Below are 21949 nucleotides of genomic sequence, written 5' to 3'. Positions count from 1 at the left end.
AGACTAATTAAAAACTTTTTTTCTATTACGCAATATATAAAAGTTCAAAAGAATTAAAAAATTGATAGATAAGCAAAATGTTCAAGTCAAAGATTTAAAGTAGGCAACTTACCTTTGATAGTTATGCGATTAAATTTTTAGAAGATTATTTTTCAAAAGCTTTACTATTAAATTGTTTATTATGATAATCAAAAACAAACCAGTAAATCCATTGCATATAACTTTCATGCTGGCAAGAAAAACTTATAGAATATTATTAGTTGCTTTTAGCGTGTTCTTATTACAACATAAGTGTTACAGAAACGTCGTGTTAATAATCAGTACTATAAGGAATTAATTCTAGTTCAAAAGTGATCCTTCCATTTCTGGGATTTGGACGAATAGTAAATTGCAAAGTAATAAATGTGAAATCCGGCCTTTCCGTCACGAGAATCACATAACAATCTTGTTCTGCATATATATTTCATACGTTCGTGTTATTTTCCATTTTTCATACGTACACAATAGAAAGTTTAGATTCTTGATCATCAACTTATGTTATGAGTTATTAGAATACCCTCATCTTTGCCGGAAAACGTTGAAATACAAAATTTTTTAATTATGAAACAGTTTCGTGTAAATAGGATCTGAATCAGTTACTTCTTGTTAAAATAAAAAAACTGAAATAATACATATCCATTACCTACTTTTATACCCGTTCGAATTAACTAATAGGTTTGTTGATTCTAGTGAATTTTTCGACAATATTTATATAGTTGAGGAAATAACGTTAAAAAAGCGTTAAATGAAATAGAAGAAAGTATTTATAATTAAGTTTAACTATCAGAGGGTCATTGTTTTTAATAAAGTATAATTATTAGTTGTTAAGTCTGTTGCAATAACCGCAAATAGTTAAATAACAACCGGATAATTTTTATTTATGTAATACAAGACAAATAAAACGGACTTCATTTATTTATTTATTTAAGATATAACCATATAAAAACAGATACTCAAAATGACGATAAATCAGTAGAATCAAAATTTTAATTAATATCAATGTCATATATTTTATGAAATTATTTATTTGTAAAACATATCGACATGGAATGATTTACTCTATTACCGACACAACCCAAGTGTAGAGGCGCTCGCTTCGCTGGAAGGAAAAGTGGAGTTGTGGAGTTCCCCACCGCTGTTTCTCATCGCTCGCGGTTCGCTACATGTCGGTCGCGTAAGTCGCATCGGACGGAACCCAGAGAGCTCTCACATCTGTGGGTGTGTGTGAGCGCCTGAACCGAAGTTCGTATGTAATACGCGAGCCGTCGTCGTGGTCGCCGTCGTCGTCGTCGTCGCAGAGAGAAAGAGAGAGATAGGGAGAGCCAAAGCCGCTATCTCGTTCTTGGGCTCCTTGTTGGCTGAGCAGCCACTGCTTTAGCTCTCACGGCGCGCGAGAAGAGATTGTGTCTGTGTGTATCTCCTGCGGGGTGCGAACCGTAAACGCCATTTTAGCTCGAGCAAGTGTATTCTGTGTACTGTGTTGTGTCTGTGAGTGGTGTAAAGAGAAACCTCATCGCCATAGGCTTATCGTTAACCGAGTGCGTAGCTCTTGAGAGTGAATACACACGACTCGACGCCAGTCATCCGTCATGCGACAGCACCGGACATTATGGTGAGTGCATATAAGTTGATACGGCTTTTGTATTTGTGCTCATTGCCAGAGAGGAGGGAGAGACGAGAACACGCTAGCCTCCTTTCCTTCGTCGGCGTCCGTCTGTCTACCTACGCAGGGATGTTCACGCGGTTATTGGGACGACAAGTTTTTGCTCATTTGCACTCGCAGAGGTACACGCACAGGCACACTCACACGCGCAGGCACACTATCTAACACGCACGCGCATGTACACACACACATGCGCGCGCGCGTAGGCACGTAGGCACGAATGCCGCGATAGAGTCCCGTTTGTTTCCTCGCAATTGATTTTCCGTGCGGTACTTATACACGTGAATTTCACTTCTCTCGCAACTGCTGACATTGATTTTGGAGCAAAGCTCGCCTTCGACCCGCTTGCTGTTGCTTAAGGCATAAGTGACGTACACGTGCGTCATCGCCGATTATGAAATGAAAAATTCTACTTCGGCGCGACAATTGTCGTGTGAAAAGGTGGAGCTCTATCGATCTTAGCGCATACCCGGCTCGTTATACTATCTTTTTGTAGTTTTCTCTCACTGGCTGCGAGTCTAAAGAGAAAGAGATAAAAGTGTGCGCACCAAATCGATATTTCGTGAACGATAAACAGGTCCCGGCAAAGATAAGGTGTATCAGATAATCGCCATAGTAGCGAGCTGTTTAGAATTTACTATGTAGTGCTTCATTGATAAAGCCGCTGAGAATTTTATCACCGCGCTTTCAAATTCTTGTCTGTTGACTGTACAATAGTAGAATCGATATGTTGCAGACATTATTGACAGCTTTCACTCCAAAATAGAGGAGGCGAAAAAAGAAGAATACAATCGAAACTGTTCCACCTACGCCCGTGTCACATCATAACCTCAAAAAATAAGCGACAGGCTGCAGCAGCAGCTCCACCCTATAGCTTGTTGGTGTCGAGGCAAATAGGAAATAAACAAAAAAATAATTGACTAGTGCAGAATCGCTCACGTGCCTCGAGGGCTGTATCGCTTTGTAACGAAGTTATCACGGCTGTGTTGCTTTCTGTTCCCGAAACCAATTCCATTGCCCCGAGGGCTAGCCACAGCTGGACTTCTTCGCATATACATATCGAACGAATTGAGTCTCTCGTTGCGCATGCCAAATTAACACTCGCATTCTTCCTTGCTTGATACATATATATGTATGTCTTAATGCCGGCCGGCACCGTATGATTGTTTTGCCATCCGGTGTCCGACTCTCTTCTATCTATATAAATCATCAATGTGCGTACACGTCGCACGACATGCATACAATATAGAGCAGCTTCCGATGCGTCATACGTAAACGTACAAGGGTTGGAATAGATTATAGTTTCTGTATACGATTGTTGCGTCAATCCATTCGACGAGGTATATCTATCCACGATAACTCACTGTCCAATTTTCAACACGGAAGTTTCAACAAATGAGAATGAGATTGGATCATTTCTTTTTTGCTTGATCGATGAGTTGATTGAAAAGACGTTATTACATAGTAACGGGACTTTCCGCGAGTGACTTTCAATCGAAGGTGCGGCTTTTGTGTGCGTTTTAAAACTCACCACTCATCTTCCACAATCGATTTCCATAAGCCGTTAATTGCAATAAAACCTTTTTTCTTTTCGTTTATCGGGAAAACTGCGTTCAGCTGGTCTAGCGGCGAGAGCAATTCTGCCATTCACTGGGTTTTTCTTAAAGCATCGTTCAGCCACAATGCCGTTGCTCTCTAAATATAGTTATTGCGCAAAAAATCATTCCAGCGCGCGGAATCTCGTAAAAGATCAAGGCTTTTTCCTTCGAAATACACTTCGCCTTTCTAGCGCGCAATTTATCATCGAATAAACATTATTTTACGATCGCCCTCCTCTCCGGTTAAGAACCTAGAAATCGATGGACGAGATTCCAGCCGCTGCCAATCGGGCGTAAAAAATGTCTCTCTTTTTTTTCCACCAATGGATTTTCCTCTCGATGCTACACGCGCGCTTGAACGTGTGTCGCCTACGCGAGCTATTTTTTAGAAGTGGAATCGCAGCATACGCGTCATTGTATGATGTTTTATCGCGACGACGCTTTTTTCATCGTGCTCGCCTTGAGAACGACAAGTCATTTTGTCCTTGCGATCGCAAAACTTTGCACGCGTATGAAAACTCGAAATTCTCGTTTCAAGTGCAGCCAATAAACTCAAACTTCGGGGGAAAAAAATGTCTGGCAATGGTTTGCTGTCAATGTCGCCTAGACAAAGGTATGACAATCGCGTGCTAAGCGTTTTGAAGGGGCCATTATATCCGTCTCTCTCGTTGCCCAGATGAGAATCACTGGACTCTCTCGAAGCTGCCGTTGCCACAATAAGCACGAAGTATTGCATTGCGTAAGAACGCACGTGCGCGCGAATGGATCCTCAACCCGCCTCCCCCCTCCCTAGTCCATCGCGAAAGGTGCATACGAGTGTTACGTGCATATTTGCATACTTGCGGTCATCATCGCGAGCTCAATAGCTTCGGAGTTTTTTTCGATTGCGGTTCGGCATTCAAAATGAGATTTTTGCGAAGAAAAGCTTTTTAAGCCGTCGTCGACTTTCGCTTCAAATTCACTGATTTTAACTTCGCACTCGCCGTCTTAAAGAAACTGGGTTGGATCAGCAAAACAACGATGAGAAAGGCGAGAGGCAAAAAATCAATGCGCTTATAATAAACGCGCGTAACATTGAACGGGCGATAAAATTAAACGTGCAAATACACTGGGTCATGTATTTTAGCTGGCAGATGCTACCGATATAGGCCAACACTTCCATGCGAGCACGCGAAGCATCGATTATTTATTTTTTTCAGGCATCGCTTTATGTCAAGGACAGTTAGTCACTGGAAATGCATCTCGCTAATTAAAAATGACGCTTGACGTTTGAAACTGCGCAAAAGAAACGCGAAAGATTGCGTACAGCCTGCGGTTTCGAGCTACCGTTCGTTCCATCATTCCGAGACTCGTATATCTGCGAGTTGCAAACTGAATTGCGAACGATAGACCGATTGTATGCACGCCTTTCTACTTTTTCTGAACGATGCATTCTCTTTGTACGATATGCACGCAGTGAATTTGGAATGGCAGATCTGGCATTACATTATGAACTCGCGTAATAAGCACTCGAACGAACGAAGCGAAAACAGAAGAGCATTGGAATTGCATTGCAATGCGCGCAGAGTTACAGATGGAGTTGTCGCCGCAGTGAACAGTAGTAATAATCCATAAAGCACTGCAGATCGTCCTACGTTGGCGAGCTCTGCACAAAGACGATAAATCCTGCCAAAAACCCTGCTGGCAATTAAAATCAATCGAAGCGTGTCGCGAAATTAATCGCAACACAGCGATCCCTGGAACAAAAAGGACAGCCAAGCAGGTCACAGTCAGCTAGTACTCTTGTGGGAAAAAAATCGATGCGCGATATTGGACGTAGGCCAAATATTTCATTGTGCTATGCTGTCTTCTCTTGAACCCATCAAAGTCAGCATTTCTATCACGTAACGGGACGATACTTGTTGCACCAGAGACTGAGCGAGAAGCTCGACGGCTTCTACAATCCGCGGACATAACTGCACCAGTCGCTCGCTCGTAACTGGACCGTCGTCGTGCTTCTATTTTTTTTCTTCTTTCCGGCGTCAACGGGTCGAATCGGTCATTGTGTCGCGCGCCGTGTTCAGTAGGCTGACATCGATTGGTCGATGGCTGTACCTACTCGACGCGCGGCTTGTTTTCACCAAACCTCGTGCTTTCCATCGGCTCGCATCGACAGGCGCTGCAGCTTCCGTACGGTCTCGCGCGTCGACGTCGAAGAGCCGCGCGACATTTCGCTTTGGGAAAAGAATTTGCCGCTCGCAGGTAAACACGAGCAATCGCTGTTGAAAGTCGGCGCGCGTCCAGCCAAAGTGGTCTGCTGCAGTGCGGCGGACTCGTGGCAGCGGAAGCTCTCGCGCGCGTACGCGCAGCACGCAAGGGGAGACTGGAACAGTGGCAGCAACAGCCGAGCGTGACCGAGGCGCTCGACGAGTTGCCGGTCAAAGTCAAAGGGAAGTCCGAAGGCTGGCTCGTGCGTCTTGCTGTTCGGCTCTCTGCGCTCGGTTTCGCTGAAAAGCAGTGACGCTGAAAACGAGAGCAGATCAACGATGCCAATTAAGAGGCTCGCAAGAGAGTTCACTGAAGCCGCGCGCGCTTCGGGCATGCGTTTTGTCTGCTAAGTGAAAAATCTTGAAAATGCAAGCTGCTAATCGAATTAACCTCGACTCGGCGATCGGCGAAGGCAAAACTATGCGCGGCGCGTTGCCTATAGTAAAACTGCCATGGGCCAATCGACGCTCGCGGAAACCAGACGCGCGTCGGTTGTCGCTGAAAATCCGACACCGTCGATGATTATCTGCTCAACTTCCCGAGAGAGAGAGAGAGGGGGGAGAGAGAGAGAGAGGGGGAGAGAGAGAGAGAGCAACGAGAAATCGTCGACTCTGCGCACGTTGTGTCTCGAACGACAAGGCGCGCGCAGCCGGCTTCCTTGGATGATCAATATTGCACGCCCCGGAGCGCGGCGCCGCCTTGTGCACATGTACGCACTCGCGAGACCGAATGAACGCGCGTGTAATACATAAAGAGCTCGTTACCTGCGTCTTCGTTGCCTTGCTTCTTTCTTTAGCGCTCGCAGAGAACTGACTGTGGCCGCTTCAATTGTTATTGGAGCTGATAGCCGAGACATCGAGCGAGCCTGTAGCCGCTCGCTCGAGTTTTCTTTTCGGAGGAATTTATTTGCGCGTGCGCGCGTTCGTTGAACTAGATGCCGCTGATTGGTTTTTCGTGCTTTCACGAGTGAACGCCAAGCTCGTAATGTTTGTTTCGATAAATCATTTGTAGACTCATCGGTGCTGGTACGAATACAAACAACTCCACATTCAAAAGTCAAAACAATAGCTCAACGCGTCTTCATTTCTCATCTTCTCTCAGTCGCTTTTATAAATAAACGTGTTTTTCCAAGCACGCCTAGCTCGTTCCCGTAATTCTGGCGTCAGAGAATAAAGCGCGTCAAGTGGCGTTTACAGCTCGCATGTACAATTCGGTTGTGCCTTTACTTTTCGGTCTCGATGTTTCTCGCGCTCGGCCAATCGTCGCGAGCTTTCGTACAGAACTGTAGATGTCGAAAGAGAAAGAAGAAAAAAGAGCGCCAACAAAGAAGCTCAAGCGAACCCCATTTCGAGACTCCCATTCGTAAGCGTGACATCTGCTCGCGTTGTGTTTGCGCGCTAATTCCGGCTACGAGGAAACAAAAAAAAAACACATAAAGAGAGGAAGCGCGTTGAGAGTGGATCAGCGAAGGGCAATTATAGTGCGGGGTGAAATGACAGTTGGTATTTTTCGCGCGTTGGCTCGGCTGATGCGAAAGAGATGTTGCGAGCAGCATCATTTCTCTTCATTCGGAGTATCGAACTGCCGTGTCGAGCTCATTTCAACTCGCCATCTAACCATCTGAAACCAAAGCAAAGTGACAAGTTAATTAGCCATACATTTCAATAATTTCGCAGGGGTCATCCAGCTCTAAGCAGAATGGATATCCATTAAAGTTAGTCCAGGAAACGCTATCAAAGCGAGCTTACCAAGGACCTCATAAATGCCACGTTATGCTGGCTCTCCCCCGCTGTCGCACGGTGGCTTTAACTTTGTTCCGAGACTCGCGTTGTACACCCAAACTGGGTTATGCATTTACGGATTGATACATATGTAAACTAATGCGATTTGCATCAATTTGCTCTTTCGCAATGCTGATTCCGTGCATTGCCCGCGACGACACCTCTGCAATTCATTCAATTGTCCAAACTTCGTTGCGGCTACTCTCGCCATTCAACGCTGATTAGTAAAGTTAGGTTTTATCCTGTAGTTGATTTCTATTCGAAGTTTGGGATTCAATGAAGGTGCAACGCGCCGTTGTCAGCCTTCTCGCGAATACAGCGCCGACAAGAGCTTTCAAAGGCGCCATTAAAAAACTCGAACCTCCCACTTCACTCCGAGGCACACTCGAATCCCATCAGCCGTCGCTGGAGAAAAAGAAGAGTTCGTCGCTCGCCACTCGCGAAAGCGGCGCTCTCGTGTCACAAACCCGCGCGTGCATGCGCATGTGGAACGTTATGTGCAACGACGGGCCACGAAGCGTCATGCTACTGTGTGCTGATGATGTCTCGGCAACCACTTGACCTCGCGCGAGCTCGCCTTTACAACGCTCTGGGCTATATTTGTACGGAGCCTCGGGGGGGTCGGCACTTTTCACTTTCCCGCGTGCGGCGTGGTTTATATTTAGCGACCCACGGATTTCTCAAGAAAATAAAAATGACCGTGATAATCTGCCTTGTGCTCGCTTATTAACGAAGAGAGCTGTGTTTTATTAGGAGGCAATTGAGTTTCATCGATTTGTTGCGACTATATACGTTCAATTAGCGACAGAAACATCGTTGCATTCGCGCGCACTCGAGGATTTGAGCATCCGCGTTATCGCGGTTGTAAAATTGCACGCGCGTGCACTCTGAGTGCTAGTTGCTTTTCAATTGCGGCTTTGTCTTGGCAACTGAGCGCTTCAGCGATACGACCAATTGACGATAACGCTCCGACTGTTTGTTACTCGTAAGTGTCTTCTGGGATATCGATCGAGGTGGGATTTGATTGCGCAGCTTTGTACTCGTACGCCCGCTTGACGGACGTCGTCTCGTCTATCGTCCTGTCGAATTGGGCCTAATCCGAGAGACACCTCTATCGCGATCCTCAAGAATGAAAGGAGGGCAAACGATCGTTCTGCCGCGCGCGCGTGGTTAGCGTCTCCTTCTCTCCCCTGAGAAGAAACGAAAGCAACGCCCGTGCGCGTACACACGCGCATAGGCTTGCGCCAGCAGCCGCTAGCACACGAGTATAATTATAAGGTGCATCCGTACCTACGCTCGGTCTGCGGCGGAATGCGGCTGCATCGTCGCGCCGCACACTCGCGCCACACGCCGTGCACCAACCGGCATGCGCGATACACAGACACGATTGATGCGTGCCACATTGATGCTACTCGTACGGAAACGTAAGCGCGTATCCGACGATTTGTCGCTCGCGGCGATAATAAGTATACGGCGCGTCCAATGTCAGCGCGATAAGACGCCCGTTCTACACACTTCTTCTCATGCCCGCGAACGCGTGAATTCAGATGTATCGCTCCCTGCTTGCTCTTTGAAGGTTTTCAAGAGACGCTGCTGCTTATCTCGAGCCTCCTTCGGCTGGCGAGACTATTAGAGAAGTCGTGCTATTGCGATCGCTGCGATAACAAGTAAAAAGAGTTTGGCGCCCTGCGACGCCGAGAGGGGACGCTGCACTGCCGAGGATTTTCGCTGGGAATCGTTCGGCGAGCCGTTCCCTGGGCGTCTCCGCGCGCGCTACGCTTCGCTATCCCCGACGGACGACTTCGTCGACGTGTCGTGCGCAATTTTAATGGACAACGTTTTCTGTTCCGCGACGCAGCGACGTAAGCAGAACTCGGCACGCGATGGTAGTGTACCATGCAAAGCACTGCCAGCGCGAGTGTTATATATATAAAGCAGCAGTTCAGTAACCGCCGACTCTTGGCAAGGGGAAAAAAGAGTACGCGCGGGGCATAACCGTCGCGGATCGAGATCGCCCACTTTTAGGCGACCGGTTTGCCCAGCTCTAGCAGTAGATGCGGCGCCCACATCTCAGCGCCAATCGGCAAACTCGTCCAGTGATTTCGAGTGCGTATACACACGAGGGACACATCAATTTCAAGCCTGCCAATAAACGACCGACCTTCCGAGCGAATTGAGCGCGTCGTTCGATCAATATAAAGTGACCGCACGTATGTATCAAACTCGGGAGAGCAAAGTGCAAGGGCCTCACTTCTGCGTTACGCACTCTTCGACTTCCGGCGGCGTCCAAGTGTGGGAGACGGCAGCGACGACGCGGCAGCGTTGTTTTATAACGCGAGAAAGTGAAAATCCGATACGTACAAGCGATAAGTCGCATAAAAACTTAATTAGTCTGCAATTCTATTTGCATCGCCATAGTTTGTCGTGTGTATTGTCGAGAGTGGACGGCGTGCATAAGCTAGCGCAATTACCTTTTATCTGCTGCGCGACGATGACAAATGCGATGACTGTTTTGTCGCGTTCCCCGTTTGTCCTTTTTCGCTATTGTCATTCTAATGGTGCGCTTACCGCCTTGAATAAGCTGCATTTTTCTCGACCGCAGGTGTGTTGCCTTCTAACGTCGCCTTACCGGCTTGGAATGTTCTTAGTAATTCACTCAATTTCCTATGAAATGTCGGTGACGGTGCATCGATGGTTATATTTTTTATGTTTCGTCGTATCTACACCATTGGTAGCTTCTACGTCGTGCAATCAAAATACAATACAACTACTTTATTAAGCGAAACAGAAAAATATTCGTCGACAGTTTTGTAAGACAGACGCTGTAGACATTAATGAATTACCACTTGAATATAATTGTGGCTATAATTTTTTGAATATACGGTCTTCTTGACGTAATGCGTGGAATAATGTTTGGAACAAAGACACGAGTTTCGTTATATGTTATCATGTCGCACAGGTACCTATAAATCGGTGAGCCGTCAACTCGGCGTCACCTCGGAGAAAGACAAGCGCATCAGCACCTCTGCCACTGCAGGAGGCAATTGAACAAGAAGAAGAATGCCGCTACCTAAGCGAGTAGTGGAGCCGGTGCACGTGGCACGTGGCACGATACCCGAGGACTTCCCATTGCCGTCGGAACTGGAGGCAGTAACGAATGGCACCCTGGCCAACACGATCAGGCAGCTATCGAGTTTGTCGAGGCACGCCGAGGATTTGTTCGGCGAGCTCGCCAAGGAGGCACACAACCTGAGCGATCGTGCTAATTCGCTTCAGGCGAGGATCGATAGGCTTGCCGTCAAGGTCACTCAGCTCGACAGCAATGTCGAGGAAGGTGAGCTTCTTCTTCTTCTTCTTCTTCTTGTCGTGTTTGCTGCAGCTTCATAAGTGGATTACGTTTGTGGGCATCCGAAAAGTTTGAATATAGGCTGATGTCTCCGAGTTTCAAGAGTCGATTTCTGGAAATTGCGTTTGTCGATAACAGACAAATTGATGCAGTTGGAAAACTTGAATAATTCACTATTGATGAAGTACTAATTCATTGCTTCGCACGTATTGTTTGCAGTTTCGCTACAAGACATCCATATGCGCAAGGCCTTCAAGAGTTCCGTAGTGTTCGATCAGCAGGTCGTCTCAAGGGATACAATGCCCACTGCTATGCTCGAGACTTACCAACAGTGCGACATGCCGCCACCCCTTGACAAGCTCAACGTTTACAGGTAATCGACTATTCGTTACTACATTGCTTGTAGTTTTGGTGATTGTCTCGTGGAACTTTTGTGCTTCCATTGCCACTATAGTTGCCCTCGATTCTGATTTACCGTTCACTAACGAATGATAATCGTGCTATTCAAATATTCAAATATTTGATTAATTTACAACATTAACGCGACAGACTTTCATTCGTTCATTTTTCAATTTATATATTAGAATCGAGCCATCCATATTTCGTCAATCAACTAACTCTTTTCATTTCAAACTTGTCCAATCGGTCATCACAGAGACAAAGTAAGTCATTGCGAATTTTGAATTTTCCTTCGACGGAAAAGTTGTAAGTAATGAGAGCTCTTAAATTCAGCAAAATTAAACCCAAGCCAAATTGCCGCGCGCGTTCTGACAATGCAAACTTTTGTTTCAAACTTTCTACGCAGGACCGTTCTTCTCTACTCGTTGTTAACGTTGTTGCTTTTCAGGGAGGACGGAAAGGATGGTTTGAAGTTCTACACCGATCCTAATTACTTCTTCGAGCTGTGGAGCCAAGAGATGCTTAAGGATACCGAGAAAAAATTGCACGATCGAGGCAAGAAGGTAATGTCGATCGACAGATTATTCATTCATCTTTTCCTTTTATACTTCTTGCATACTTTTACATTTTTTATTATTATTATCTTTTATTATTTTCGAGGTATGCAAAAAGAAACTAATATAAAATACACAACATGATTAATCTACATTTTAAAAAGGAAAAATTCTATTATAACCAATCTACTTTCGAAACGAATATTCTAACAACAATGAACTGTCTCCCATGGTTATAGACCGAGTCAGAATATGCCGAACCGTTCAGAGAGGCAAGTCGATGGTTTGGATCTTTGTAGTTTTTTTACTCACCATCCCATCATCTTTACCGAAAAATAGAAAAAACAAAAAGTTGGAGTCTCTATCTTTCTTTTCTCGCTATCTTCACCAAATTGGATAAAAAAAAAATTAATCGTTACCATTCTCACTCACACCATGAATATTTTTCAAATGTTCTCACCCTTCTCTCTCTCTGTGTGTTTGCGTGGTTTTCTGCTCTCATTAACCAAAGTATTGTTTTCTTTCTTTTTGTTTCACTGTCTAATCCATTTAGTTACGCCAAAAACTTGTGCTGATAATTTTCATACTCGCTTATCGAATTTAGCTAGTGTTAGACGATTGACCATATTATACTGTATTATGTCTTCATACTCAAAAAAATCCTCTCTTTATTCTCCATCATGTGGTTATGGATATAGCCATGCAACGAACAAAAAGAAAAATCATCTGGTCATTCACTTTTCATACTCATCAGTGACATATATATATTATACACTACAAAAAAATCAATTTTGTATCATTTGTCTGGTTATTCCGTCTGGTTATCGTTTCGCACTAAACGGATATGAAATTAGTCACAGAATGATTCTACTCGAGACACTTGTAGTTACCTTTAGCATCGCAAAAATGTTGACTATTTTCATATCCTACTTTTCTGCTTATATTTAAAGCCATTTGATGACAACTACGTAAATCCAATTGTCGCTAAACAAAAACCAGTATCCTTGTGTAGAGTGATTACTCATGCTGTAAGTTTATATCATATTAGTCAGGCGCTATTTTGCTAGAATCTAATTAGGAACTATTTGGATTTATAAAACAAATTTCAAAATATATCACTGTCATAATTTTATTTCATTTTCAATAAAATGCCTGTATTATAGCTAAAGTTGTAACTGTAAGTATTTTCAACTGTACGTAATGGTCATCAATTGGCTTCAGAAAAAAACATCCATAAATCTTACAGTCGAGCTTGCACATCCAAAGAGTCCTATCAATCCTGATGCACTATTTACCCTAATTAATTTTTCATTTTACATTTCCCGCATTTTCAAAACAGCCGCACAGGCCTCGGAACGACGGTGGAAGTGGAGGAGGAGGTAGCAGACACAAGAAACGTGTAAGGCAGCCGCACAATACTCGCGAGCGTCAACGACAAATTGCTGTAGGCCATGGCGAATACATAATGCCACCGCAAGGAATTCAGTACCGAGCGCAACACGCTATTCCCGACGAAGCTTTACTTGGTATGGTGATGACGGATCCACGACCACCACGGCCCAATAGCATCGAGTTGAGGCGTAGCTATCCGCCTGAGGAACATCAACTCTACAGCCCGCCTATAACTGGGCACTACGGCCAAGCGAATTATGCCGCTCAGGTTGGAACAAGTTTTACATAGTTGATTAGTTAATTAGAGAGAGGGCCAACTGAGTTTGATGCGCGCGCTTGGGAGTTACTTTGAATGTTCACCTAGCTGTGGCGAAACTTTAGAGTATAATTATCAAGCTTATTAGCGTTGTTTTGATAGAGGAAATACTAGACGACATTGAGATAACAAAGTTTGTTTTGCATTTAATAGAATGAAAATATTATATTTCTTAAAGAAGATTTGTCGTAAATTCGAAACAAGTACTTTAAATATAAATCATCGTTTTTCAAATTACGAATATGAGTAATATGAACATCAATGCTTTTAACGTTTATATAGAGTGTTGACATCCATAAGCAGAAAATAACTAAATTAGATTGATTATTCATTTACCAAATTTTTATTGAATCTGCGACTAATTAAAAGACATTATGCATCATTAGAGAAATTTTCTCACTTACATTTAAAGCGCGTAGTCCAATCACACTGATGATTGAATAAAAGAACACACTGAAACGCTTTTAACTAATCGAATTTGAAAACAAAATATTTCTTTTACAGTTACAAGGCTACGAGGATAGCGCGTACGGTTCACACTACGCACCTGGCCAAGGCCACTCAGGAAGCGACACTTACCAGAGTCCTGGAGGTCCAGGAACACCAAGTCGAAGGAATAGGCCATCGCAGCCACCACCTGCACCTCCCAGCAATGCGTCTAGCAACTCGACGCCGACAATTGCTTCGGCGAACAATACACCAACTAGGGGCAGGTCCATGAGTACTGGTAGGGACACTTTACCTCCACCACCGCCGCCTCCTGGTGAAACTATGTCGCCACCTGCGATGAATGGTGAGTATTGCTTAAATTAAGTAGGAAAAGTTCTTGAAAGTTTGATTTTAAATGTATTTTCTGTCTACAGGTGCTTTACCATCGCACTTGCTCCAGAGAAACGGTAGCCGTTCGAACAGTCCGCTGCCGAATCATCAGTCAACGCCCACAGCGGGTATGATTCACATAGGTCAGATGATGCCAATGGGGACCGATGAAACGGAATCGGTGGCGCAAGATCTTCCACCACCACCTCCGACTCCCGATCCTGCGCCACCTCGACCAGTTTCGCCACCGTGCAATATACCACCACCCCCACCGCCACCACCTCCGCCGCCAATTTCCAATGGTCCACCACCGTCGCTTAGTCAGATGCCTATTACTAATGGCGACATCGCTAAAATGATCGTCAACAATCCACCAATTCTCAAGCCAGTCAAGAACATCATTGATGGCCAGCTAAGGAAGCCCAACAATCCCAATATACCTGCTGTGGTCGACCCGAGGAACGATCTACTAAAAGCTATTCGAGATGGTGAGTGCCTTAGAGTAGATTTTGAAATGTGTCTCGTTCAATTCTGGACATGATACGTTAGCAAGATAGCTATGTAGTCTTTCAATTTATACATCAAGGAAACATTTTACTAATAATAAAAATTAAGAAATGGAATCTAATTCATCTTTTATTTATAGGTATTAAACTGAGAAAGGTAGAGAAAAATGAACAAAAAGAAGTAGAGCGAGTAAATGCACTGAATGACGTGGCATCTATCTTGGCTCGACGAGTAGCAGTGGAATTCAGTGACAGCGACTCAGCTTCCGAAAGCGAGTGCGATAGCGAAGGTTGGGGCGAACATGATACAACCGCAACTAATGCCGCGTGACCCTCCACTCTCACAACAAGGGTCTCAGCTGTTTAAAGCCGAAAGGAAATGGACGCCTTGTGTCGTTTGCTTGTTCGGATTTGTCGATTATGCAGTAAAGTGTTTGTGCGTGCGTGTCATACACGGCAGATAATCTCAGTTTTCGTTGTGGATAACGTTATACTGCACAGCTCATTAATTTAGATGTTTTCCATATTTTTCATTGTAATTGTTTATGATAGAGCTTCAATATCAAAAAATATACAAATATCTTGAGGAGAATTAATATATTTATACAAAAATAGTTTTATATTTAATGAAAAAAAAAGTTCCAACTTAGTTTTTTAATGTTTCTGAAGTGCTAAAATAGAAAATATTTAATTTTTTGTTTGTACAAATTTTGCACGATAATTTCGTACTTCGTCGGTGATTTTTACGATGTTCATGTATTATTATTATTGGGTAGTAGATGCTTGTCAATGTTATTAATCCATGTTTTCGTATACTATTTTGAACGTAACTATTTCAATTTTTAATAATCGAATAATGATTCGCACAAATGTGAATACATATTTCTTAGAAATAACGAAAACTGCGGATTTCTGCAATCAACCGATAAAACGATTATACAAACTATTCACACACTTCGCTTTGATATGATACTGTAGCTAGGTAGGTGACATTTATTAACTACCAAAGTATTGCCGAACGTTTCTTCTTAATCTCATTAAAGCAAGTATTTCCATGTTAACGTAATAAATGAGCTCTCAAACTTATACTATTGAACTTTTATAAAAATGCCAAGATTATTTTATAATTATTTTTAATATTTGTGGCTATGTTTGCATTTTAATTACTCCAGAGAGCAATATTTTTCATAACAAATCGCATTTGAAGTTGTACCGAATTCGCGATTGAATTTCGGTACGGCAACTATTGTTTTGTAAAAGAAACTTACTTTTATTGTTGAATAGAAATAGTTTTAAATGTGTACGAAGGACAAACGTAATGAAATCTATAACGCACAGAGAATGAAAATGTTTGAGAAAAAATAAGAAAGTACGTGTCTCGGCACATTCCGCATTCCGCGTTTTTCGCTTTTTTAGATTATTTACTTACCCATGCTTATAACCGAACGTAAATAATCTAGTCTCAGATAACGCAAATTAAGAAACAAAATGGTAATTATATAAATAACAAAAGTTACGCAAAAAGTGTTTCAAAAAGTTTTGAGTCAAACCAAAATTTTTCATTAATTATAAGACGCAGTGAATTTATAAGTAATCGAACTTTTTTTAGAGAAATATTTTTAGTTCTTAATAAATTCCATCAAAAGAAGAGAGTAAAGCATTATATATAAACTGTTAATCTATGATGAATGAATGTATCAATCAATATTTCTTGGAAAAAAGCAAAATAATTGTGATTTATTTCCATCGATAATGCTAAAATTAAGGAACAAATGGGATCTGGAGTGCGTATAGCTAGAGGCAAGGTAACTAAAAGAATAGCAGGAGGGTGTCGCATAAAGATTATATAAGCGAGAAAAAGTATATCAAATAGATATATTATATCAGTCGTTAAGATTATATAGCCATGATCTTACATGTTGAAATAATGCTAATCGTACTTTGAGAAATAATTTCGAAGAGAAATGTATGAAAAAAATTCTGTCTTCGAAAAAAAAACATCACAATAGCTATATAAGCTACAATAACCGTGAAAGTTGTAGTTCACGGTAAAAGAGCCTTGAATAGGACAGATTTTGTATGCATGTAGCGACAACTGAACCAATGCATGTTTGAATATGGTAAAGCGACGTCAAAATGTGGTTAATATATTGGCATCGTCTTCGTTCTTAAAAAGTTTTTGTATAGAACCGAGTGTATATCCGAATCGTACGAATGTGTGGGTGATTTTTTTCGTGCATCAGGCAGAAGGATTGTTACATACCGAATCCTTGAAGGATTCAGCATTAATGTGTGATTCATTGGCAACGACACCTGTACATTTTTTCTTCTTTCTATCGAACGGCGATTTAACCGAAAGAAGCGCGCCAGTTATATGAAAGATTATAGTATAATGTAGGCGATTAATTGATAATTTTTTCTGTAACATGTTTATGTATAAATATAAAATTTATAATAAGCTCTATATATATATGAGAATAAAACATGAAACTCTCTACTGTAAGAACTTTAGAATTTATAAGTATTTTAGCTAGACATGTAACTCGCCAACTACTCTACAGTATTTAACAGGGGGAAAAGTAGTAAAAAGAAACGGTTTAATCTGAAAAAACTTGGTGAAATGTCGATTATTTTCCATGAGACGATAAAATCTGAGCTACCTATGTTATCTGTTTTTAAAACTTCAGCCCACACAAACTATCGATTAATGTTTAATCGCTGTGAATCGTGATCTTATAAAAAGAAATATCTAAATGTTACTGAAGAGAAACAGTTTTTCGATACAGCTTTGTAAATGGTAAAAAGAGGAAATTTCATACTGTATTTTTCAAGTGAATTTTCCGTCAGTCCAGCTTTTTCGATACAAACAAAACGCGACCCCATTGCCTTAGGGCTCTTTAGACTCATCTTCATTGTAGCGTGAAAAAAAATCAGCGGTCTTTTAAACATTTATTGTTTTTAACTTCTCGATGTCTGTGGTTTATCTCTTGTGAGCGCTGGATTTGCAATTTTATAACGGGAAAGGGTAAAAATGGGAATAGGGGCGAGTGAAGCAATCGCAACAAGATGTATTTATTCAAACGGATGATAATCAACAGAAACGAGGTAATCAGAATTACATGTCCCGTAATGCAACATAAACGCGCAGTGATCGCTACAATAAATACGAGAAATGAAAAATAAATTAATGATTGTATCACTACTGTCGTCATTAATACATTTGTAGTAAAAAGAAAACAACTGTACAGAGCCGAATAAAATCAAAAAATTTCATAAATTTCAACATCTTTGTTATTGACCTCGAGAGACCCTCCTTTTAGAGCAACGCTTTACAAAACGCGCAATTTTTGTCACGTTACTCCTAACGTGCCTCTAATTCAAGCGCAGTACTGTAAATATTGTACCTGCGAACTACGCGAGAAAAGAGTATATCGCAGATACAAGCTGTTTGACAACGTACTTAGAGGGTTTGTACATTAATTAAGAGCACGACTTTGCCTTTGCCCCTGTAATAATGAACTTTGCTTTGCCGGAGGCGCCACTGTGCGAGCACGGTTCACAGATGCGCGGTGTTAAATAAACAGCTAATGATTAGCGGCATGCCAACTTTGATTAGGGACTTGCGCGCTTCGGAGATGCCGTGAGAAATGTATTTTGGCACTGACGCCGCAACTCTCAACGCTCCTGATTAAGATTCTCCGCGCGAAAGCATTTTCAAAGTTATAAGCTTTATTGGCTCTGCCTTTCGCGCGCCAAAGCGTATTACAAATCAGACACTTGACTGCGATCTAGATATCGTGACGCGTCGGATGCAAATTGCCCTTAAAATTGTATGTCTCTCACAATTAAAACGTTTATTTCTAGTGCATATATTGCATAAGAGTATTTTTAAATCTATTCGCGATTCCTATATATATTTGACAATGTCATTTTATCGTTTCGCTAAAATAACTTGACAATAGACGGTTTAATGTTAAATGCTTTTATAGAATAATTTGGATGATTAGTGAACCGTCACTATCTATGATGAGATTATTTATCCTTTTTTAGAACTTTCTTAACCGTATTATGTGTAAATAATAATATGCAAATGTAAAAAATCACTTTCTTTCAATTACGGTATTATCAAAGATTACTATTATAGAATTAGGCTGCACCAGAAAAGTCAAAGGTCGCGATAGATCCCGTGATCTAAATTCAATATCGAATATTTTTTCCACTGTCATTTAACCCGAGAGCAAAGAAGATTACACAGAATGTAGTTTCCCTATAACAATTATTTTTCCATCAATCATGACGCGTCAAGGGCAACAAAAAGTCCGAAGTAAAGCACAATGCATACATATTCGCAGTCGGTGTGTATCGATAAACAAATTGCGCCGAGTTTTTTAACTGCAATCAACAAGGACGTAGATGGAGGGCGTGATATCAATTTCAGTTGGTGCGATTGAATGTCATCGAGTTGAAACGAAAATCCTTTCTTCTCATAAATCACCGGAGCGAGCGAACGCTTCGCCCTGCGTGCCAATCTGCCCCGATTAAGGCCGCTCGAACGATTATACGTCGGGAACACTCGGGCTACTCATTTGCGCCAGACCAGCTATAGCGTAAGCTTTGTTTTTTTTTTTTTGGCTTTTTTTGTGACTGACTGACTGACTGACTGACTGACGTTTTTCTCTCGCTATTTTTTTTATTGGGAAGACGTAATTATTACGCCAATTTCAGAGGATAATGAACACAGCAATGAATTGCGGCTGGGAATAAATTGGTCAATTTGTATATTCGTCTGGAATTTCGCTTTATTATCTGCACAGAGAAGGAACGATCGATTGCGCTTTCGGCGAATTGTTGCGGTTGGAAAATTATAATAGTTGAAATACGCATAAAGCGTAATTACTTTTTTAATTTTAAAAAGGCGATTAGTTAAAAACGCCTAATTCATCGTATCACTTATCTCAATTTCGCAAAAAAAAATATATGGCGAATAATTCTAATTTATTCGCGGATAGTTTTTTCCAATGCCTACATATCAAAAAGATTTGCAACGTAGCGCATCATATCCTTTGAAAGCAAAAAAGATGAAGAAAAAAATCTAGCATATCAGCGCCAGCAGCCGATGACATTTTTCTCACGTATTGAAATGAGACGATGTGTCAAAGCCAGAAAGAGCGAGAAAAAAAAATTTTTTGCGCTTATTGAAGTTCGGAATCCCTTGATGTCGAACGCCGTCTCGCCGCTATACACTTACGAGCAAATAATTTCTTATATCTTCAAATTTTCCTGTTATCTTGTTCCTCGTTATATTCTCTCTCTCTCTCTTCATATAGTAGAGTGGTCCTATGCTCATTCACCACTTACCGGTACAGTATTCCCAATTGAAAAATTTCACTTTTTGAAAAATTCTCCATTGGATTTTAGATGAAGTATACCTGGTAAAAGTAAAAAAGGTTATTTGTGTTTGGTTTTTCTCAGTGACAAGATTCTTAATTAATTTCGTGACATTTTAATCATTTTTCCCGGGAAGTAAAACATTGCATCATGAATATTTAAAAATTTCCGTTCCGAAAGAGATTTAATGTTATCCAATGTATCAAAATAATAATAATCAACTTTTTATATGGAACAATGCGATAAATTAATCAAAGCAGTTCACTAAGAGTATCTTCCATAAATCAAAAAAGTTACATCTGCATATTGAAGTAACAGATATAAAGCGCGCAATATCACAGTAATAATTCAAGAGCCGTCAGATATTTCCATCCAGCGTAATTAAAGTAAAAACGAACTTTTAGGGTTATTCGAAAAGTATAAAAATAAACGTCCTTGTTTCGTTCGCTGACAAAAGGCAATCGAAACGTCGAATATATTTTACAGGTGGTCGAGAGTAGGAGCTTTAATTCAGGGACACGACAGTTGGAGCTTAAAGATGCAGCGGCTGCGGTTGAAAAACCGCGCGCATTCCATAAAATATACGACAGGCGAAATAGATCGCGTGCGCGCAACTACCCCTTTTACATGTCCAATCCTCGGATGTCGTTAAGGCTTTTCCCCGATATATACAGACTCATCCAGGTTGAAATGAGATAATACTTTGCGAATTATCAGGCGTTTCGGAGAGAAAAGGCGCCAAAATAAAAGCACAAAGAAAGTTTTCTACTTGCAACTATTATTCACCGAAAATAAAGCTTACGAAGGTATGTGCTTGATAGCTAGAGCTTTCAGAGAACTTTGCTAAGGAGTATTGCTATTCCAGTCGGTATCGTGTTTATTGACCGAAACGTTGAGTTTTCGCTCTCTCTCTCTCTCTCTCTCTCTCTCTCTCTCTTGCTAGTTTTCGATTTCGGGAAAACTCTTTTTCCTTTTGGGATTTCAGTAACACCAATTTCCGATTTTTTACAATGCTGTGATTGAAGAACACAAAAATAGGTGAAAATAACGGAAACGTTATGATTGCTTGAAAGTACTTGAGAATTTTATTTTTGGTAAATATAGTTTTCTGTAATTGCATTTTATTTTCATCACTCTGTCAAAATTATAATATGAAAGTGTCGAATGAAAAGTAAATTTCACAAAATGAGAATATGACTGGAAGCGCTATGCACTTTGAGAATAAAATATCGAAACGAACGAAATTTCCAATGTTTGATAATCCCTTTCAAAGTAAGCTTAAGTACGTGTAATTGGCTTTTCTTCATATTCCATCCTATCCTAGGTCCTTTTTGACCTTAATTAGTTGGACAAAAAAAGCAAATGAGGAACGGAAGTGCCTCGCATTCCTTTGACGAGCTCCTCATCAAGGGACGAAACTTCCATCTCTTTTAATTGAATCTGCTGCCACGGGAAAGATCGTCTTTGAAATCAGCTTCCATTTCTGGCAGTTTCAAATATGAAAATACAATGCATAATACTAATAATCCAGTTGCCTAACTCATGAGACTATGGAAAAAGGAAGAGATTACAAACTGGTAGAACAAAGCAGGGCCGAGTTCCGAGTGAAGGGAAAAATGGAAGATTGCAATCCAAGACAGTAAAAGTATTGGCAAAAGTAAAGTGCGCGTAAATTGACATCCGCGGCGAAGCCATAGCGGGTGTTTGACAATATCGGCTTCGTCTAATAGGCTATTTCTGAATGGCATAACCGCATAAGTTTTCTCCGTGTGCCCGAGGCAATAATATATGCCGAGGCGATGCGCCGAATATCTTGACCGTTGCGAAGATCCCGAGGGACTCGGTCGCAACGCGTGAGTTATTGTCGGTGGTTTCACAGCGATGCGTAAGAGTGAGAGAGA

The 21949-nt window shown here is 41.6% G+C and overlaps 1 protein-coding gene across 2 annotated transcripts; it reads left to right on the top strand.

Annotated features, from left to right (window-relative positions):
* Nucleotides 1-1178: 1178 nt before the first annotated feature.
* On the top strand, nt 1179-17920 carry LOC131672036 (actin-binding protein WASF3). 2 transcript variants are annotated; one of them, XM_058948957.1, is made up of 9 exons: nt 1179-1651; nt 10288-10662; nt 10894-11047; nt 11522-11636; nt 11867-11899; nt 12967-13287; nt 13840-14128; nt 14199-14642; nt 14801-17920. In XM_058948957.1, the coding sequence occupies exons 2-9, from the start codon at nt 10389-10391 to the stop codon at nt 14989-14991; spliced, it is 1821 nt and encodes a 606-aa protein (XP_058804940.1). In that variant the 5' UTR covers nt 1179-1651; nt 10288-10388; the 3' UTR covers nt 14992-17920. The 2 variants fall into 2 exon arrangements, with proteins under 2 accessions (XP_058804940.1, XP_058804941.1); XM_058948958.1 differs by lacking the exon at nt 11867-11899.
* The last annotated feature ends 4029 nt before the right edge of the window (nt 17921-21949 follow it).

Source organism: Phymastichus coffea, unplaced genomic scaffold (genome assembly GCF_024137745.1).
Source record: "Phymastichus coffea isolate CEN01 unplaced genomic scaffold, Cenicafe_Pcof_1.1 PCOF00141, whole genome shotgun sequence".
NCBI classification, from domain to species: Eukaryota; Metazoa; Arthropoda; class Insecta; order Hymenoptera; family Eulophidae; genus Phymastichus; species Phymastichus coffea.
Note: the sequence above shows the minus strand (reverse complement) of the source record. Positions and strands in the feature narration are given on the sequence as shown.